Source organism: Rhinoderma darwinii, chromosome 9 (genome assembly GCF_050947455.1).
Source record: "Rhinoderma darwinii isolate aRhiDar2 chromosome 9, aRhiDar2.hap1, whole genome shotgun sequence".
Classification (NCBI taxonomy): domain Eukaryota; kingdom Metazoa; phylum Chordata; class Amphibia; order Anura; family Rhinodermatidae; genus Rhinoderma; species Rhinoderma darwinii.
The window spans coordinates 61517840-61534948 of record NC_134695.1 but is presented as its reverse complement, the minus strand read 5'-3'; the positions used below and the strand labels follow the sequence as shown (position 1 = coordinate 61534948).

At 44.5% G+C, this 17109-nt stretch overlaps 1 protein-coding gene across 5 annotated transcripts in view; it reads left to right on the top strand.

Annotated features, from left to right (window-relative positions):
• Window positions 1–17109, top strand: part of DGKZ (diacylglycerol kinase zeta) — a 149265-nt gene that overhangs the window by 73666 nt on the left and 58490 nt on the right. For 3 of the 5 annotated variants that reach the window (XM_075837925.1, XM_075837926.1, XM_075837924.1), the window contains exons 2-3: window positions 6820–7399; window positions 14191–14299. In XM_075837925.1, coding sequence (XP_075694040.1) covers window positions 6861–7399; window positions 14191–14299 — 648 coding nt within the window. In that variant the 5' untranslated portion in view covers window positions 6820–6860. The remainder of the gene's footprint in view (window positions 1–6819; window positions 7400–14190; window positions 14300–17109) is intronic. The other 2 variants (XM_075837927.1, XM_075837928.1) reach the window with 1 other exon arrangement.

Genomic DNA, 17109 nt, shown 5'->3' with positions numbered 1-17109 from the left:
CGACGCGGTTTCCGCGTCAATAAACTCGGCAAAAGACCCCGTGTGAACATAGCCTTAATGGGCCCTGAACCTGAAGTCAATCTTATCTCCGTAAACTGAGCTGTTGAATACAGTCGATTGTTCCTTGTTATCAGCCATTTCAGGCTAGGGAGAGGCTGCCTCCTGTGTGGGAGCTGTAATAGCAGTCCCAGCTAAACAACATGTTATTAACACATTGACAGAAGTAACAACTCAAGGATTATTGAACTCCGTTTGTTGTGTAGGAAAATACACACTCTTGTTCCCTGTTATCAGCCATTTCAGGTTGCATAGAAGTAATGTTCTTCATTGGGATTACAGACGGGAACATCCCTGCCCCATGATTATTTCTTTATCTCCGATATCTCCAGGTCTGAGAGCCTCTAGAAAATTTATATTAGTATCTGTTTCTGTAAGGAGATGACTAGGGGGTTTAGTGGCCCTTTAAAAGACCAAGAAAAGCCGAAGCCAAACCTGCTGAGGCTGTAAAGTTAATTATTTTTCATTAGAAAGGAGAAATGGTGACGTTTTCTGCTGGCCTGGACTTTCTCAGTTGTTGAACAGTCTGTAGGTGTAATATAATATTCATATCATTGTATGTAGTGGGGTATGTTCACACCTAGCGGATATTCTGTCTGAATTTGTGGACGAAAAATCAGCAGCGTATTACAGTAGCAGCAAAGTAGATCAAAACAAATCTCATCCTTATGCTGCGGATAATTTCGGTGGAGATTTTCACAGCAGACGGGTGAAAAATGCTGCAAAATCTGCAACAAAATCCGCAACAAAATCCTCAGCAAAATCTGCAAACATCCGCTGGTGTATTTTTTTGTGGATTTTTCTGTCGCTTGTGAACATAGCCGTACTCTCATTAGCTTCTGTTTAGTGACTGTATAGTCTTAGGGCACAAACAATGGAATTGCTGCAGAAAATTTCAGTATCAGACATTCCGCTGCAGAAAAAAACGCACCGTTTCCTGTGTTTTTTACTGCAGAAAATGGTGCAGATTTTGCAGCGTTTTTCTCAATGTTGGGAGATGGTGATATCTCCACTGGAAAAACGCAGCAATTCAGTCCACTTTCCGCAGCAGGAAAAATACGCACCTCAAGTTAAATCAGACTCAGAATTTTTCCGCAGCGTGTGGATGAGATTTGTTATATTTCACCCACTTTGCTGCTGCTGTATTCTGCTGCGTTTTTTCCATCAGCAATTCCGGATGGAAAAAACGCATCAATTCCGCAACATGTGGACGAGCCCCTACCATTCACCCAATTGCTTTGAATGAATTTGCTTGAATAGATCTTGTAGCACTAATTTTAGCTGATGACGTCACTGTTTTCCATTTATACAAATATTCCTTACAGGGCCCTCTAAATGTCACTTCTGTCCATTACCTAAGTGTGCCTTGAAGCTTGATATAAGTCACTTTATCTTTTGTATACTTTAATGTTGTATATGTTTTATCTATAGTACATTACCATTTATGAGCATTTCTCTTTTATTAATAGAGACTAGGAGGAATTTGATATATAGGCCTAGTTTGGGAAGAAGCAAAGAACAGAAACTCACCCCCGTTACTAGTCTTTTTTTTACTTTGCTTTAGTTTTTTTTCTGGTTATGACTCATTTGTTAATAAAATAGTGCAGAGGTGTGTAATGTGTTGGTTGGGGCCCTTAGAGAGGTCCCAAAAGTATGCAACACTGACTACTGGGCTCTGCAAACAGCGGAACACTAATTACTGGGTTCTGCAAACAATACAACACTGACTACTGGGGGTTCTGCATACAGCGCACCACTGACTACTGGCGGTACTGCATATAGCGCAACACTGACTACTGGGCTCTGCAAACAGCGGAACACTAATTACTGGGTTCTGCAAACAATACAACACTGACTACTAGGGGTTCAGCATACAGTGCAACACTCACAATTGGGGGTTCTGCAAAGAGCGCAGCACTGACTACTGGGGGTTCTGCAAAGAGCGCAGCACTGACTACTGGGGGTTCTGAAAACATCACAGCACTGACTACTGGGGGTTCTGCAAACAGCGCAGCACTGACTATTGGGGGTTCTGCAAACATCACAGCACTGACTACTGGGGGTTCTGCAAACAGCGCAGCACTGACTATTGGGGGTTCTGCAAACATCACAGCACTGACTACTGGGGGTTCTGCAAACGGCGCAGCAATGATTATTGGGGGTTCTTCAAACAGCGCAGCACTGACTACTGGGGGTTCTGCAAACTGTTGAGGGTTCTGCCAACAGCGCAACACCAACTTTTGGGGATGGGGTCTGCGAACAGCTTATCACTCATTAATGCAAAGTCTGCAAACAAACAGTGCAACACTGACTACAGCGTGGTCTGTGAATAGGGCAACACGAACGACTTGTGCGCACCAACAAAACAACACTGAATACGGAGGTCTGCGAGGAGAGCAACACAAATGACTGGGGTCTGCAGGCAGTTTATCACTGACTAAGGTATCTGGAAGCAGGGCAGAAAGGAGACAATACTGACACTTGTCGACAACAAACTGGGTAAGGCTTCGTTCACATCTGCGTTGGGGTCCCGTTCTGACGTTCCGTCTCAGTTTTCCTTCAGAACGGGGCCCTGAACAGACACAAACAGAAACGAGAGGTTTCTTTTTCCATCACCATTGATTTCAATGGTGACGGATCCGGTGCCCATGGTTTCCGCTTGTCTCTGTTGTGCACCGGATCCGTAGTTTTGCAGGAATCAATAGCGTAGTCGACTACGCTATTGCTTCCGGCAAAACTACGGGTCTGGTGCACAACAGAGACAAGCGGAAACCATGGGCACCGGATCCGTCACCATTGAAATCAATGGTGATGGAAAAAGAAACCTCTGGTTTCCGTTTGTGTCAGTTTGTGTATGTTCAGGGTCCCGTTCTGACGGAAAGCTCAGATGGAACGTCAGAACGGGACCCCAACGCAGATGTGAACGAAGCCTAACTGACTGGTGGGGGGAAAGTCTGCAAATAATTGGGCACACATATAAAGGGTATTAATGCTTATTTCTTGGCAATAGCCGCCTATTTCCGACTTTAATAATCCATGATTGAATTTGCAAATGATCGCCAGTTTTCATTTAATCTTCTATTACCTTCTTAAGGATCCTCCCTCGAGAATCAGTCCAAGGAAGACATGCACACATCTCACACACAGCTGCATTATGTTATGTCCATAGTCTATATGATGGTGATAGATTTTATATATATATCTGTCGGTCATCATGTTTACAGGTTGCCCATGCATTGCTATGGTTTTGCTTAGTTGGGCATTAGGGGGTCTATCCTACAGCCGGAGGACTGTGAGCGCTATGAATTTTACTTTGTGGCGCTGCCGTGTCATCCCAGGCAATGCACCTGTGCTATTAATATCTGTCTGGGCATCTGCGATCTGTACCCTATAAATAGCCATGTTTGTGTTTTTGCCACTACCAGATTAACCCCTTCTCATGTTCTCCAACATGAACCTTTTTTTTTTTTTTCCTTCCCGTCGTCAGGCGTACTGTTACTCTACCTCCTGTCATTGTAATGTGATAAGTGACACTGTATACTTAGCCTGATAGCTGACACTCTATATATTAGATAGTAAAGACAGCAGAAGTCAACAGAGAAGAGATCCCAGCAGCCTAGACATGGGGTCTGTTAGAAGAGAATCTAACATCGGGATGAGACACCGGATTAATGATATTCCAGCTTTTGACGTAACGAGCTGCGAATAATGAAGGGTAATTAAAACCGCCACGCAGATGTTGAGCTCGCAGATCTGTACCCCAAGCCACTTAGTATGGTAGAAAAGACCATGCACAGGAAATGCTTGTTACAAGCGGCTTCCTGCTCATTCTTTGCAAGGAGAGGACCTTTAACCTGTGTCCTTTTCGGCTGTTCTGGGCTACAATCCAGAAGGGCTTTAGGAAAGAGACCGGGAACATCCCTAACTAACAGGACAGAATTTTTCTCCTATCCAACAAACATCTACCCCCCCCCCCCCCAGGGCAGTGCCAGGGAGCGAGCGCCATGTCTTGCTTACTTTTTGGCATTTATGGGTTATAGATCGGATATTTATGGGTTATAGAAGGTCGCAGCTCAATCGTGTTTTATGGCGACACAAACAAGTCAAGACTATAAATGATGTGTTGTGTAAGATCGGGCTCCCCGCTTATCCATCTCCTGCCAGCCTGCAGAGCTGATTTCTGATATCTGGGGAGCTGAAACTAATCTCCCCCTCCCCTGCCAGCATGTGGGATTTGGGCTTTAAACCCCTCCTTTCCAGCTGTTCTGCTTACAATTTAGATCCAAGTGGCACCTGAGCGCATAGCACGATTTCCATATGAACTAGAGAGAATTGGATAATGAGAGAGGTGTGAAGATTCTTGTGTGCGGCGCCATTTCACCTGGATTTCTTCATAGACTTGTGTGTATTACGGAGGACTTTTCAGCTCTACATATCTATTTTTGTAAATTCATACAGTCCTCATGAAATAACAATTCTGGAGCATCTTTTCTTAGTTCTGCGTCATGCCCTCCCACTGTTATTCCTCCTGGAATTGTATGAATAAATTGACAAGTTGGCGTTAAGGCACTTTTACACGGGCCAATTATCAGGCAAATGAGCGTTCACAGAACGCTCGTTCCCGATCATTGCTCTGTGTAAACAGGACAACGATCAGCAAATGAATCAAATCATTGGCTGATTGTATAGTTTATGCAGCAATAAATATTATCGTTGTCGGCAGCACGTCTCCCTGTGTGAACAGACGCGCTGACGACAGGATAGAAATGTATGCGGACGAGTGATCGTAGTAACGAGCGCTCGTCCCCATACATATCTCCTTGTGAAAGGAGCAAACCAGGGCCGATAAACGAGCTGTCTCGTTGATCGGCGCTCGTTTACACAACCTACGTCGGGCCGTGTAAGGGGACCCTTACCATTCCTTTTGTCAATAGGGTGTGTCTAACACTGTGAGTACTAATTGGACTGGGTTGGAGGGGATACGGCCGCACAACTATATTGGATAATCCATTTATTGATCATAGAAAGTGCCGCACCAGTGAACCATTCGGGAAATCTGTCGTGGTTGAGAGCACAATGAAAATGTGGAACCCATTTTCTCCAATAGTTTGGCATCCTAGTGGTAGGACAAAACACAACCATCAAACATTTTATGCCGTGTCCTGTGGATCTGCAATAAATGTCTTATTGTAATACCCCTTTATGCGGTGCTGTAATATGTAGATATCATGGGTCCTTGGCTACTGCCCAATGTCTAAATGGTCAGTCTGCTCCTGTGACTAGGATATGTTTTGGGCTGTGTGTAAATCCCCACAGGGAATTAAAATACACGCCGCCTCTGTGCAGGTGCAGTCCCCAAGATCACTATTTGGGGACTGAATTTCTACAGAACTGCTTGGCGATCCTGTCAAACACTTTCACATATTGCAGATTTTGCAGCGGTACGTTAGATGTGGCCGCGGTGTCAGGCTAAAATGTGTTTGAGAAGTTCCTGTTCATCTCAGTGTGCAACGCTGATCTCTGCTCAGTTCTCTCTCGTACGTCTCCTCTTCCTCTCCCCATGCAGGTACCAGTGGGGGATATGACACTGATTTACCATATGAAAGATCCTCATTAATATATACATAAATGCTTTTAAAAAAAAAAAATGCCTTCCCTCAGACCACTTAGTACCTACATCAAAGACCCATGGTGCGCTGCTGACACTTGGATGCATGACCATGGACTTATTAACCCCTTAACACCTCTAGACCCATCTGTTTTCATTTGGCAATCTCTACTATTGTATGTATTTAGACATTATATTTGATTTATATGTTTTAGGGTTCAACTAAAGATTAGCTCTAGAACTGTATTTACTCTTAAAATATAAAAGAGAATTATCCAGAAAACTTGGCACACATAGAAGAGCGTAGACCTCTCGGGACCGGACCCTCCACGCCCTTTCATGACTCTTGGGACAATCCCCTACCCTCTTGCTTGCTAAGGCTTCATGCACACGACCGAGCCCGTAATTACGACCCGTAATTACTGGCACGGCTGGCCGCGGATGGCCGCCCATTTTTACGAGCCGTGCTCCCACTATACAGTATAGGAGCACGGTTTCTAAAATAAAAAAATAGGACATGCCCTATTTTTCTCGGCAGGCTTCTACGGCACGGATACCCTCCCGTAGACCTACAGGAAGGTGTCTGCCGGCCATAGAAATGAATGGGCCCGTAATTCTGGGCGATTTTACAGCCGTGTGCATGGGGCCTTACAATGCAGTTCAACAAGGAAGCTCAGGATGAACAATGGTGTAGGTCCTATCCAAATAAGGGACTGCTATATTGCATGGCATGCATTGTCACCTCAGTCCTGGAGTATATGCATGCACTTGGAAGTTTAGGATGAACAATGTTGTAGGTCCTTCCCACATAGGGAGTTCTGCAGTGCATGGAATTGTGTTGAGCAATGTCATGTTTACAGCTGAAATCTATGGGGACCTTCTGGTAGAATTTTGGGTGCTGCTGTAGATTTAATATTGCAGTCCTCCCGTGCTGGATAGTTTACAGATTATTGATTCGGTTCATCCTGATTTCATGGGCGGTAATGTAAAATTATGTAGAGCCTAAATATAGAGCATCTGTAATCTCCATGTTTAATTAAGAGTTGATGAATTTTACGTGCTTGGGGTTTTACATCAATCTCCTGTATAGCAAAAAAGAGCAGTGGCCAATTTGCATTTGCTGTATTTTAACATGGTGGTTTCTACGTCAACAGCCCCCTCTTCTGTACCTTACCCCCTCCACAACTGGAGCACTATGGATACGTTTTTTAAAAGGCACTTCAGGAAGAAGCCCACGCCTCCTCCTTCTGAAACATTCTGCCCATCAACTTTACGCAGATGTAGCGTGGTCATAACCACCGGCAAAGCCCGTCGTCGATCCAGTGCTGGTTTGGCGTCCACCACCCTCTCTATGCAGAGACGCTGTTCTGTGACTCCGACGCCAGCTCTCCCTCTCAGTTTGACCACTCCAGGACATGGGGGACGGAAGGACGGGCGCAGAAGGTCAAGTACGACCACCCCAGGCCTGAGTCCACGATTGGCTGTTCAGAAGAGATGCGGGGGGAAGTTACACTGTATTGATCGTCAGCTCTTTGGGCCTTCCATGTTACTGGCAAGCCTTATCCAGATGAAAAAAGGACCAGAGACCAAAGAGGAGAACTCTGAAGAAGAGGAATTGGAAGAGACATCTGAGGAAGGAACTGACCAGGAAAACAACTCTCAGTGTTCTTCTGCCATGTCAAGTAGCATGGGGACGTGTGACCCTCAGCCCTGCACTACTGACCAACGAAAACTGTACGCAGGGGGCTAGTAAAGGTGGGGTAGGGCGGGCTCAATGTGTCTGCGATACACCATTATTTTTAGAGGAAAGTCCTCCCTAAGGGTATGTTCCCACACACAACGCTGTAAAAAACTGCAACAACATAAATCTGTTGCGGAATTTCTGCTCCCCATTGAAGTCTATGGGCCAAACACGCAGCATCTCCGCGCAGAACCCGCAGCAAATTGACATGCTGCGGAATTGGAAAACGCACTGCAAAACACATTGTGCACGACTTTTGTGCGTTTTTTTTTCCCGCAGTGTGGGCATGAGAGTTTCTAATTCTCATCAGCTTTGCTGCTACTGTAAATGCTGCGAAATTTCCGCACAGAATCGCGTTGTGGAAATTCTGCAGCGTTTACGCTACGTGGGAACCCGGCCTTAGAGGGCGGAAGTCTAGTGACATGACATCATTAAAAATTATTGTTACAATACATCTCATCCCATATTGCAGTCTTGGTTCACCTTTTCTAAACCTTTACAAGAATATTAGGGCGTTTCTTGAAAAGAAAATCTGTCAGCAGACACCGGCTGTTTTACGACAGCCTGCAGTTCAGCGATTGTTTATAGGCAGCCGTAAACAGCAACTTGTAGTCTGTCTGCTGATGGGTTTGCAATGCCTAGAGGGCTTCCAATCATAATGAAAAGATACAGAAATGCTCTTGCACCCACTAAACTACCTCCTGACATGTTAGCTGAGACTCTCTTTTCCATATGCCACTTCACTAGGTGTGCCCTTTCAGCTAGGCAGCAGCACCGAGAGAGCATATCTCCATGGCACCGCGCACTCGACGATATTTACCAAAGCAGCTAGAACAGAATTTTTTTTTATAAAATCCCCTCATAAAGGCTTGGGATTTGTAGATCATGCAGCTTGCCCTACACTTGTAGAAACCATCATTTTGTTTTCCATGTGGTGCTGTGAATCTTATAAAAGCATCACTAGGGACCCAAGTTTTTGTGGGACACTATTCTATAAACTTTATTCCACATCACTACTGCAAAGTGTGAACGAGAAGTAGCTTTTCTAATCACAACCCCGCGACAGTGACTAAATCACCGCAGGTCTGGCTGCTGGACACCCTAAGTTATATTACCGAGGGAAGCTGCAGGTGGCCACACGTTGTAGTATTGTACGCCACCCATACAAATGAAGGAGCAACAGTATAAAATGCGGTCACACTGTGCCCTTCAGAAAGGGGTCACTCTTTGCAGCAGATCTCCTTTTGGGCTATAGAAGGGGTGCCCACAATATGTCCTATTAGGGATTTTCACATGGGACAATAAAGGACGACGCATGTATTCCGGTGCCCATACTTGCTAACAGTCCTGATTTTCACAGGACAGTCCTTCGAACCAAACTGCAAAAGGGGTGGTGTTAATGCTATTAAGGGGTGTTTTTTGGTGATTTTGGGGGCCTTCTCAGGCTGAGCAGACTGCTTAAAATTGACAACGATTTTGGATGCAAATGTTTGTAAGAATGGGTGCCCTGATTGTAGTACAGGGGGACATTTAGTGAGTGCAATTGTGCCCACTAGTTTAGCTTTCAAGGTGCATCATGGCAGAGCTTTTCTATATTTTTTATTTTCTGAAGGATGTGGTTCCCTTACATGTCTGGACAAATCCCGGGATACACGTAGCCTATAAACATTAAGGGTATGTTCACATGGCTTATTTTCAGCCGTTTTTCGGGCCGTAAACTCCACGAAAAAAATGGCTAAAAATACGGTGGCTGAAGGCCTCCAAACATCCGCCCATTGATTTTTAATGGGAAAAACACCGTTTCGTTCCCACGGGGCGTTTTTTTAGTTGGCCGTTTGTAAAAAACGCAGCGTAAAAAAAGTGCATGTGAGTTCTTGAGCTGTTTTTGGAGCCGTTTTTCATTGTCTCAATAGAAAACCAGCTCCAAAAATGGCCGTAAAAACTGCTTGATGCTTTAAAAACGTCTGAAAATCAGAGGCTGTTTTCCCTTGAAAACCGCTCCTTATTTTCCAGCTGCTTTTTGTTTGCTGTGTGAACATAGCCTAAAATGTACTAATGATGCCTCACGTTTTGGGTTGTTTTCCGTTCTACTTTTACTGCCAGTCCACTAAAATGGAAGTCGTATTGGCTCCTGTTTCTGTATGATTTGCTCCTAAAGTACAAATTGCCCTCAATGATCATAGTTTTATATAACCAAAACCAAAAGAAACAAGGGCAGGCACACAGGAAATGGCAAAGAAGTGCAAAACAATTGCCCTTGGAATACACTACATAAAAAGTAAAAAGAATGGAAACGTGAAGAAATGTCCATCCAAGACTTAATCAATGAATACCAATCTTTATTTAAACCACCTAAAAAAAATCCTGCATACAGAAAAACTATGTAGCGATCCATGATCAGATCACTTAAAAATGTAAACCCATTATAATCTCAAGTCAGACAAAAATATAATGGGGCCCCATGCACACGACCATAGTCCATGGATCCGTCATTACAGATGAAATTGCAGACCCATTCATTTCCATTGGCCACGTACACCTTTCTGTATATTTACGGATGTGTGTCCGTTCCACGATCCAGAAAATATAGAACGTCTTATTCTTGTCCGCATTTGCGGCACTGACTTGCCCGTAGAAGTCTATTGGCCGTTCCACAAGTGGGGATGGCTACGGATGTGTATCATGCCCCATGCCCACTTCAGTTTTTTCATTCAGGGTGCTAGCCGTTTTTCTGACGGCTAGCACACTGACCCATTCATTTCAATGGGGCCATGCACACTTCAGTTTTTTTTACCATCCCGTTGCTCCGTTCCGATCCAAAGTAGAGCATGTTCTACTTTGGTCCGAGATTCCGTGATCGTGAGGCCCATGCAAGTCAATGGGGCCGTCAAAAAAACTAAAGGCACACGGAAGGCAACGGCCGGGCGGGCAGAAAAACATTACAGAAATATTACACTAATCGGCAGCCACTTGTCTCTATCAATCACTGATAGAGAAAAGAAGCTGCTGATTAAAAATAAAAAGCAGTTCATACGTACCCGGTCGTTGTCTTGGTGACGAGTCCCTCTTCTTCCTCCAGTCCGACCTCCCTGTATGACGCGGCAGCCTGTGATTGGCTGCAGAGGCCGCTGCAGCCTGTGATTGGCTGCAGAGGCGGTCACGTGGGATGAAGCGTCATCCATGGAGGCCGGCCTTCTGACGTCGTCCTGACGTGCGTGACCGCCACTACAGCCTGTGATTGGCTGCAGCGGCGACATGGATGAAATGTCATCGCTGGAGGCCGGATAGGAGGAATGTAAGTATGAACTTATTTTTTTTTTATTACATTAAAATATTGTATTTTCCGAGCGCCGAGCATGGTACTGTCCAGGGTGCTGAAAGAGTTACCTCTGATCAGTGCAGCCCATTAACTCTTTCAGCACCCTGGACAGTACCATGCTCAGAAACGGAAACACGGAGTGCACACGGCCGCTAAAACGGGCACACGGATCCGTCAAAAACGGCCGTGAAAACTGTGTCGAAAGTGTGCACGAGGCCTAAATGTACAATTCTTGTGCGTAATTGAAAAGCGTAGTCTTCTGCGCTGGTCCATCCTGTCGCATACCGGCCCGACTGAGGCCAAAAGGACACATTTAGCGTGCACTTTGGGAGCTTTCCCGACGTATACGCTAAATACACATCACAATACGTGATGTGAATTTGGTTTTGCGATTTATAAGTGATCTTATCATAGATCACTACATAATTTCTCTGTATACAGGAATTTTAAACTTTTTTTTTTTAACGCGGTTCAAATAAAGATTGGTGTTGTTTGATTCACGGTTGGGCGTTCATATCTTCATGGTTTTCTTTTTTCCATAGTTATATAAGGCACTAGTTTTATAAGAGGTGATATAACCCCTTTAAAGGAAGTGCGGTGCGTGCGGTTACCCCTGGGTGCCTGCTCGGGGAGAGCCATTTATTTGTATAAACAGAGCATTAATATTGGTGTTTGACAGTATACCTTCTTTTAGCTCGGTTTGGCACAGTCCTATCTTTAGAAAGTGATATTTGAGTGTGTTTTTCCCGTGCCATGAAGAACTCAAGGGGGTTGGCGCTTCGTTTATTTTGGCTTTAGAAAGTGTTCTGTCCTGGCAGCGTTTGTGGGCACCTGTGTAATATCTGGTACAGGAGGTGGAATGTTATACCCTGACACCAGCTCTCTGTAGAAGATATTTATATTGCAAAAATCAGCCAGTAATAGAATTATTATTATACTTTAAAGGGGTTGTCCAGTTTTAGAAAATGAATGTTGTGTTTTTTGTATAATTACAAGTGATACAAATTTTCCTCACGGTTTCCAAGATCTCTGCTGGTTATTATTAGTGAATAAAATTCAGTTGATGGTCATGTGATGGACACGCAGGTGCACGGCTTGATACAGTATGTGTATCAGAGCTGTGTCTTCTAACGGTCCCTGTTTGTCTATCACATGACCCTGTAACGAGCTGTGCACCTGTGTCCATCACATGACCATGTAACGAGCCGTGCACCTGTGTCCATCACATGACCATGTAACGAGCCGTGCAGCTGTGTCCATCACATGACCATGTAACGAGCCGTGCACCTGTGTCCATCACATGACCATGTAACGAGCCGTGCACCTGTGTCCATCACATGACCATGTAACGAGCCGTGCACCTGTGTCCATCACATGACCATGTAACGAGCCGTGCACCTGTGTCCATTACCTGACCATGGACAGACTGTTACCCACTGGCAGTGAACTATGAATGTTCCTACTGAATAACAGCAAGCAGAGATCTTGAAAACCATGAGGAATTAATAAAGAAAGTACATTGGAAAATTGTATAACTGTATTATACAAAAATACAATTAGTTTGCAGAAATCAGACAACCATTTTATATGTTGGTGAGAATTGAAAACTGCCTTGTTGCCCATAGCAACCAATCACAGTGGAGCTTTCATTTTTCCACAGCGGCTTTAAAAATGAAAGCTGAGATCTGATTGGTTGCTATGGGCAACAAGGCAGTTTTTTCCTTTTTCGTTTTTCCATGGTCAATGCTACTATGTGTGACATCGTAAAGGGGATTTACACCTAAATTAAATTTAGAGATGTCCGAGGAATAGATTGTTAGGGATCCAAGTTTTTTTTTTTTTTTTTAAAAACAGCCTCGACATCCAATGGCGCTGCTTTTAAAGTTTTTGTTTTAACCAACTCGGTACTAATGATAAAGCACCATTGATTTCGCAAACTGTGGAATCTGATGACAACGGTGCATTGTTGTCCATGGAAACCTTGTGTGGATCCAAATGGTCAAAAACATCGCAGCCCCCACGTATACACACCTAAATGCCACTAAAACAAGATAGGAAGTAGATATTGTTGTATTTGGTCATTTGGGTCTACACAAAGTTTCCATAGGATAAGTGATAAATGTCTGATCGGTGGGTGTCCGCATGCTGGTACTCCCACCAATACCGAGAACGGTGGTCACGTAGCACCCTGTGTGAATGGAATGGGACTGCACATGGCTCCATTTACTTTCTTTAGGACTGCCGAGCGCTGAACTCGGTCATCTCCGCCAGCCCCATAGAACTAGGGCACTCCGGGACATCCGATCTCGGGCTAGGTGGGGGTCCCAGTCGTTGGACCCGCACCGATCAGACATATTTTGTGGAAAGGTGATAAGTTATAATAATGAGAAAACTCCTTTGAAGCTTTTGATAAGTTATTAACATGGTAGAGTGACATGTCAGAAGTTTTGATCGGTGGGGTCTGAGCACTGAGACCTCCACCGATCGCTAAAAGGAAGCGGCAGAAGAGCTCGTGTTAGCGATGTGCACCTTAATTTCTTATCGGCTTTCCTTGAAAAGCAGAGTGAGCGGTGTACAGATTCATAGACTTTCTATTGAGCCCGTACACCGCTTAGAGGAAAGCTGATCAGAAACTAAGCGGCACAGTGCTCTCCGTGCTCGGACACCCACCGATCAAAACTTCTGGCATGGCACTATGACGTGAAAAGTTTTTTTAAACGTTTAGTTACACTTTAAGTGATCATACCTTACATTAAAGAGGTTTTCCAACTTTAGACATTTATGGCATACTTGATAAGTATCGGGAGAACCAGGGGTCCCATATAGTTTAACCTAGAGGAACTCAAGTCCGAACGTGAGGCTTATAAAGTCTGTCATTTTAACCAACTCTTGATTAAATCACCCATATGTTTCAGATTCTTCATAGATCGGATCACTCAGGGTCTTCACACAAACACAATCTAATACTGTATGTATAAGGGGTTGTATCCGCCTTCATTATAATATATATATATCAGGGAAAAATTTGATCAGCCATGTTTTATATTTATGAATAATTTGTGGTTGTGGCTAACCGGTGTCTTGTCAATGAAGTGATGATGAGCCTGATGATGACTTTTAGCCACGTTGAATGTGGCGGTTAAAACAACGGTAGTCACACAGACGCATGTATTTCAATGGGGCCATTCACACGGCCGTTGTTTCAATGGACCGTGTGAAGGGTCTGTTGAAAAATAGAACATGCCCTATTTTCTTCCGTTTTCACGGATCCCTCCATAGACTCAAGTCTATGGGCATCTGTGAAAACGGGTCCCACACAGGGGCAACGCGGACTTAAAAAGCTGCTGTTTTTCACGTCCGAGTTTCCCCACGTTCGTCTGAATAAGCCCTTAGACTGTATAGACTATATAAGTTGGTTGTAAAGTATCTCAAACACAATCTCAGATGCATCTTTATGTCTTACAGAAAAGCTATTGCCAAATCTGGAGCGCAACATCTCACCACATCATCATCATCGTCCAATGTGGTGCACATTGACTCGGAAACACACATACGTAGTACCGTGGACTGGAGTGTAAGTATTCTTGTGAGGGACGGGCAGATTGTTTAAAGTGTCATTGTTAACATGTCATTGCCCCCCAATAACCTTATTTAAGGGCAGCCGTCGCCTTTAGACCTAGGCGTTCTACAGCATATCGGTTACAAGTCTGTTGTTTTTACTAGTTAATGAAGAATACTGGCTTATCTCTTGTGAATTGAAACGTCTGCATTGTGTAGATTGATCTACTTCATGTTTGTATCAGGATTCATTACTGTGTAGGCCTATTTTATATAAGGGCCGGTTCACATCAGCGTTCGCTTTCCGTTCCGGGGTTCCGTCTGAGGTTTCCGTCGGATGAACCGCTCAAAGGAAAGTCAAACGGAAACCTTAGCTTCCGTTTGCATCACCATTGATATCAATGGTGACGGAAAAATTGCTAATGGTTTGCGTTTGTCACCATTCCGGCAGGTTTCCGTTTTTGCAAACGGAATCCATAGCGCAGTCGACCAGCCCTTACTCTGAGAACCACTTTGTAGTAAAGCATCCCTCAGTAGGAACCCTTTAGATTTGGAATCAAACTCTGTTCTCTGTGACTTTGCGGATTTTATTTTTGATTTATCTATGCAGCCAGATTACACGTGAACATTATAATAAGGGTTTACAAAAAGCATCTTTCTCTGGCGGAGCTGGCCGGTCCATGGTTGCCCATTCATTTCAATGGCAGGCATATAGATTTCCTCTGCAGTTTTCTCCGGCAGAAAATCAAAAATATTTTTGGGTGTGAATGTTAAAGGGACATTTAACATTACATTAGAGGCAGGGTCTTGACATTCTCCTCCCTTAATCTTATTCTATTCCAAATCCTAATTCAAAAAGTATTTAAAAATGTATTGCTCTACAGATGTAGCAAAGTTTAACTGGACTCTGATAAATTGCTGCAGCGCGATGTCGCACAACAAAAGCCATTGAAAAAGTCAAGTGAAAGTTTCTTGCCACAGTGTATTTAACGCCTTGAGTAACGATAACTTTTGAATACTTTTTAGATTGGGATTGGGGATAGAATAAGATAAATGGCAGTCTGTGAGTTTGGTGTAACTTTATAGTTAGTTTTAATTAAAAATTTGTTTTACTTTTTGAAATACAGCTGCTTTGTGTTCTCCATACAGAGCAGCTGTGTGTAGAGCTAAATCTTGTTCCTGTCAGGTCCGCGGGACTAACTGGTTCAGCGTCAGCGGATCCTGCGTGTCTCTGACATGCAGGATCTTCCTGTAATCTATCACATCTAAGTTCAGAGACACGCAGGACCCGCTGACACTGAACCTGTCAGGTCCGCAGACCTGACAGATTCAGGTAATGGCAAAGGATACAGCTGCTCTGTGTACAGAATACAAAGCAGCTGTATGTAAATATACGTTTGTTTAGATATATAAAAAATGCCCTTCAAAGGTTTGCATAGCCTTTAATATCCTTTTAAATTTATTCTTTATTTTAGTTTTAAATATACATGGGGTCCCCCCATTTTCATAACCAGCCAGATACAATAAAACAGCTGCAGCCTAGCATTACCAGGGTGGGAAGTGCCACTGTTTTTGGCCCTTCCCAGCCTAATAATACCAGACTGCAGCCGCTCCAGTGCCCGACCATCACTACAGATGGTCGAGTACTGGATCGTACCCGGCTCTACCCGATAACCCTGGTGGTGGTGGGTACCGGGGTAATAATGGGGCATTAGTGCTAGCTCTTTTACTGGCTAACACTAGGCCCCGCCTTTGTTTGACGACGTCCATTACTGACAAGTGCCATTACTAAGGTGGTAATAAAGTATTGAAAACAACACAGAGACATAAGAAAATATTTTTTTATTGAAACAAAAACTCCCCCACACGACCCTCTTTCACCATTTTATTTAAAAGAAAAAAAAAAGTAGATCATAGAAGTAGTCCAACGAATCTACGACGTAGTCCAAACGGTACAGTGGAAACTGCAAAACAAAAAAAATAAAACTTAGTAGTATGCCGCTGCTTCATTCCTTGCTTCTACTGTGAATCGCCATGTAGTTACACGGCGGTTCACAGAAGGAGCAAGGAACGACGGATCAGCAGAGTTTGCCTCTGATCCTTCAAAACAGCCGCCAATCAGCTGTTTTGAAGGAACAGCGGCGAGCACCACTACCCCCCCACATTAAACCCCCCAAACATGCAACTGCGCCACACACATGGATCCCCACATGGTTGTGTGAGTGTTGGGGGGGGGGGGCACTGATCCTTCAAAGCAGCTGATAAGTGGCGTGAAGGATAAGCGGCGCTCGTGTGCTTCTGATCCTTCATAGCTGCGAATCAGCTGTTTTAAAGGAACAGTGGTGAGCACTGCTGCTCCGTCAAGCTCCCCCCCTCACACTAAACCCCCCCCAAACATGCAACCACGCCACACACATGGACCCCCACACATAAAACCACACGCAAACCTTGCCTGCATGTTTAGGGGGGTTGTGTGTGGGGGGCGCTCGATGGAGCAGCGGTGCTCGCTGCTGATCCTTCAAAACAGCTGATAAGTGGCTGTGAAAGATAAGCGGCGCTTGTGTGCCTCTGATCCTACATAGCTGCAAATCAGATGTTTTGAAGGAACAGTGGCGGGCACTGCTGCTCCGTCGGGAATCCCCCCCCCCCACACACACACACACACACACACACCCCCCCCCCCCCCAAACATTCATCCGTGCCACAGGCACACACAGACACCCACACAAACCAACAAACGCAGACCTTACCTGCAGTCGGTCTTCTCCAAAATGGTGCCGACTTTCCCCTACAAACCAGCTTCCATGCTGGGTCGCTCTGCACTAC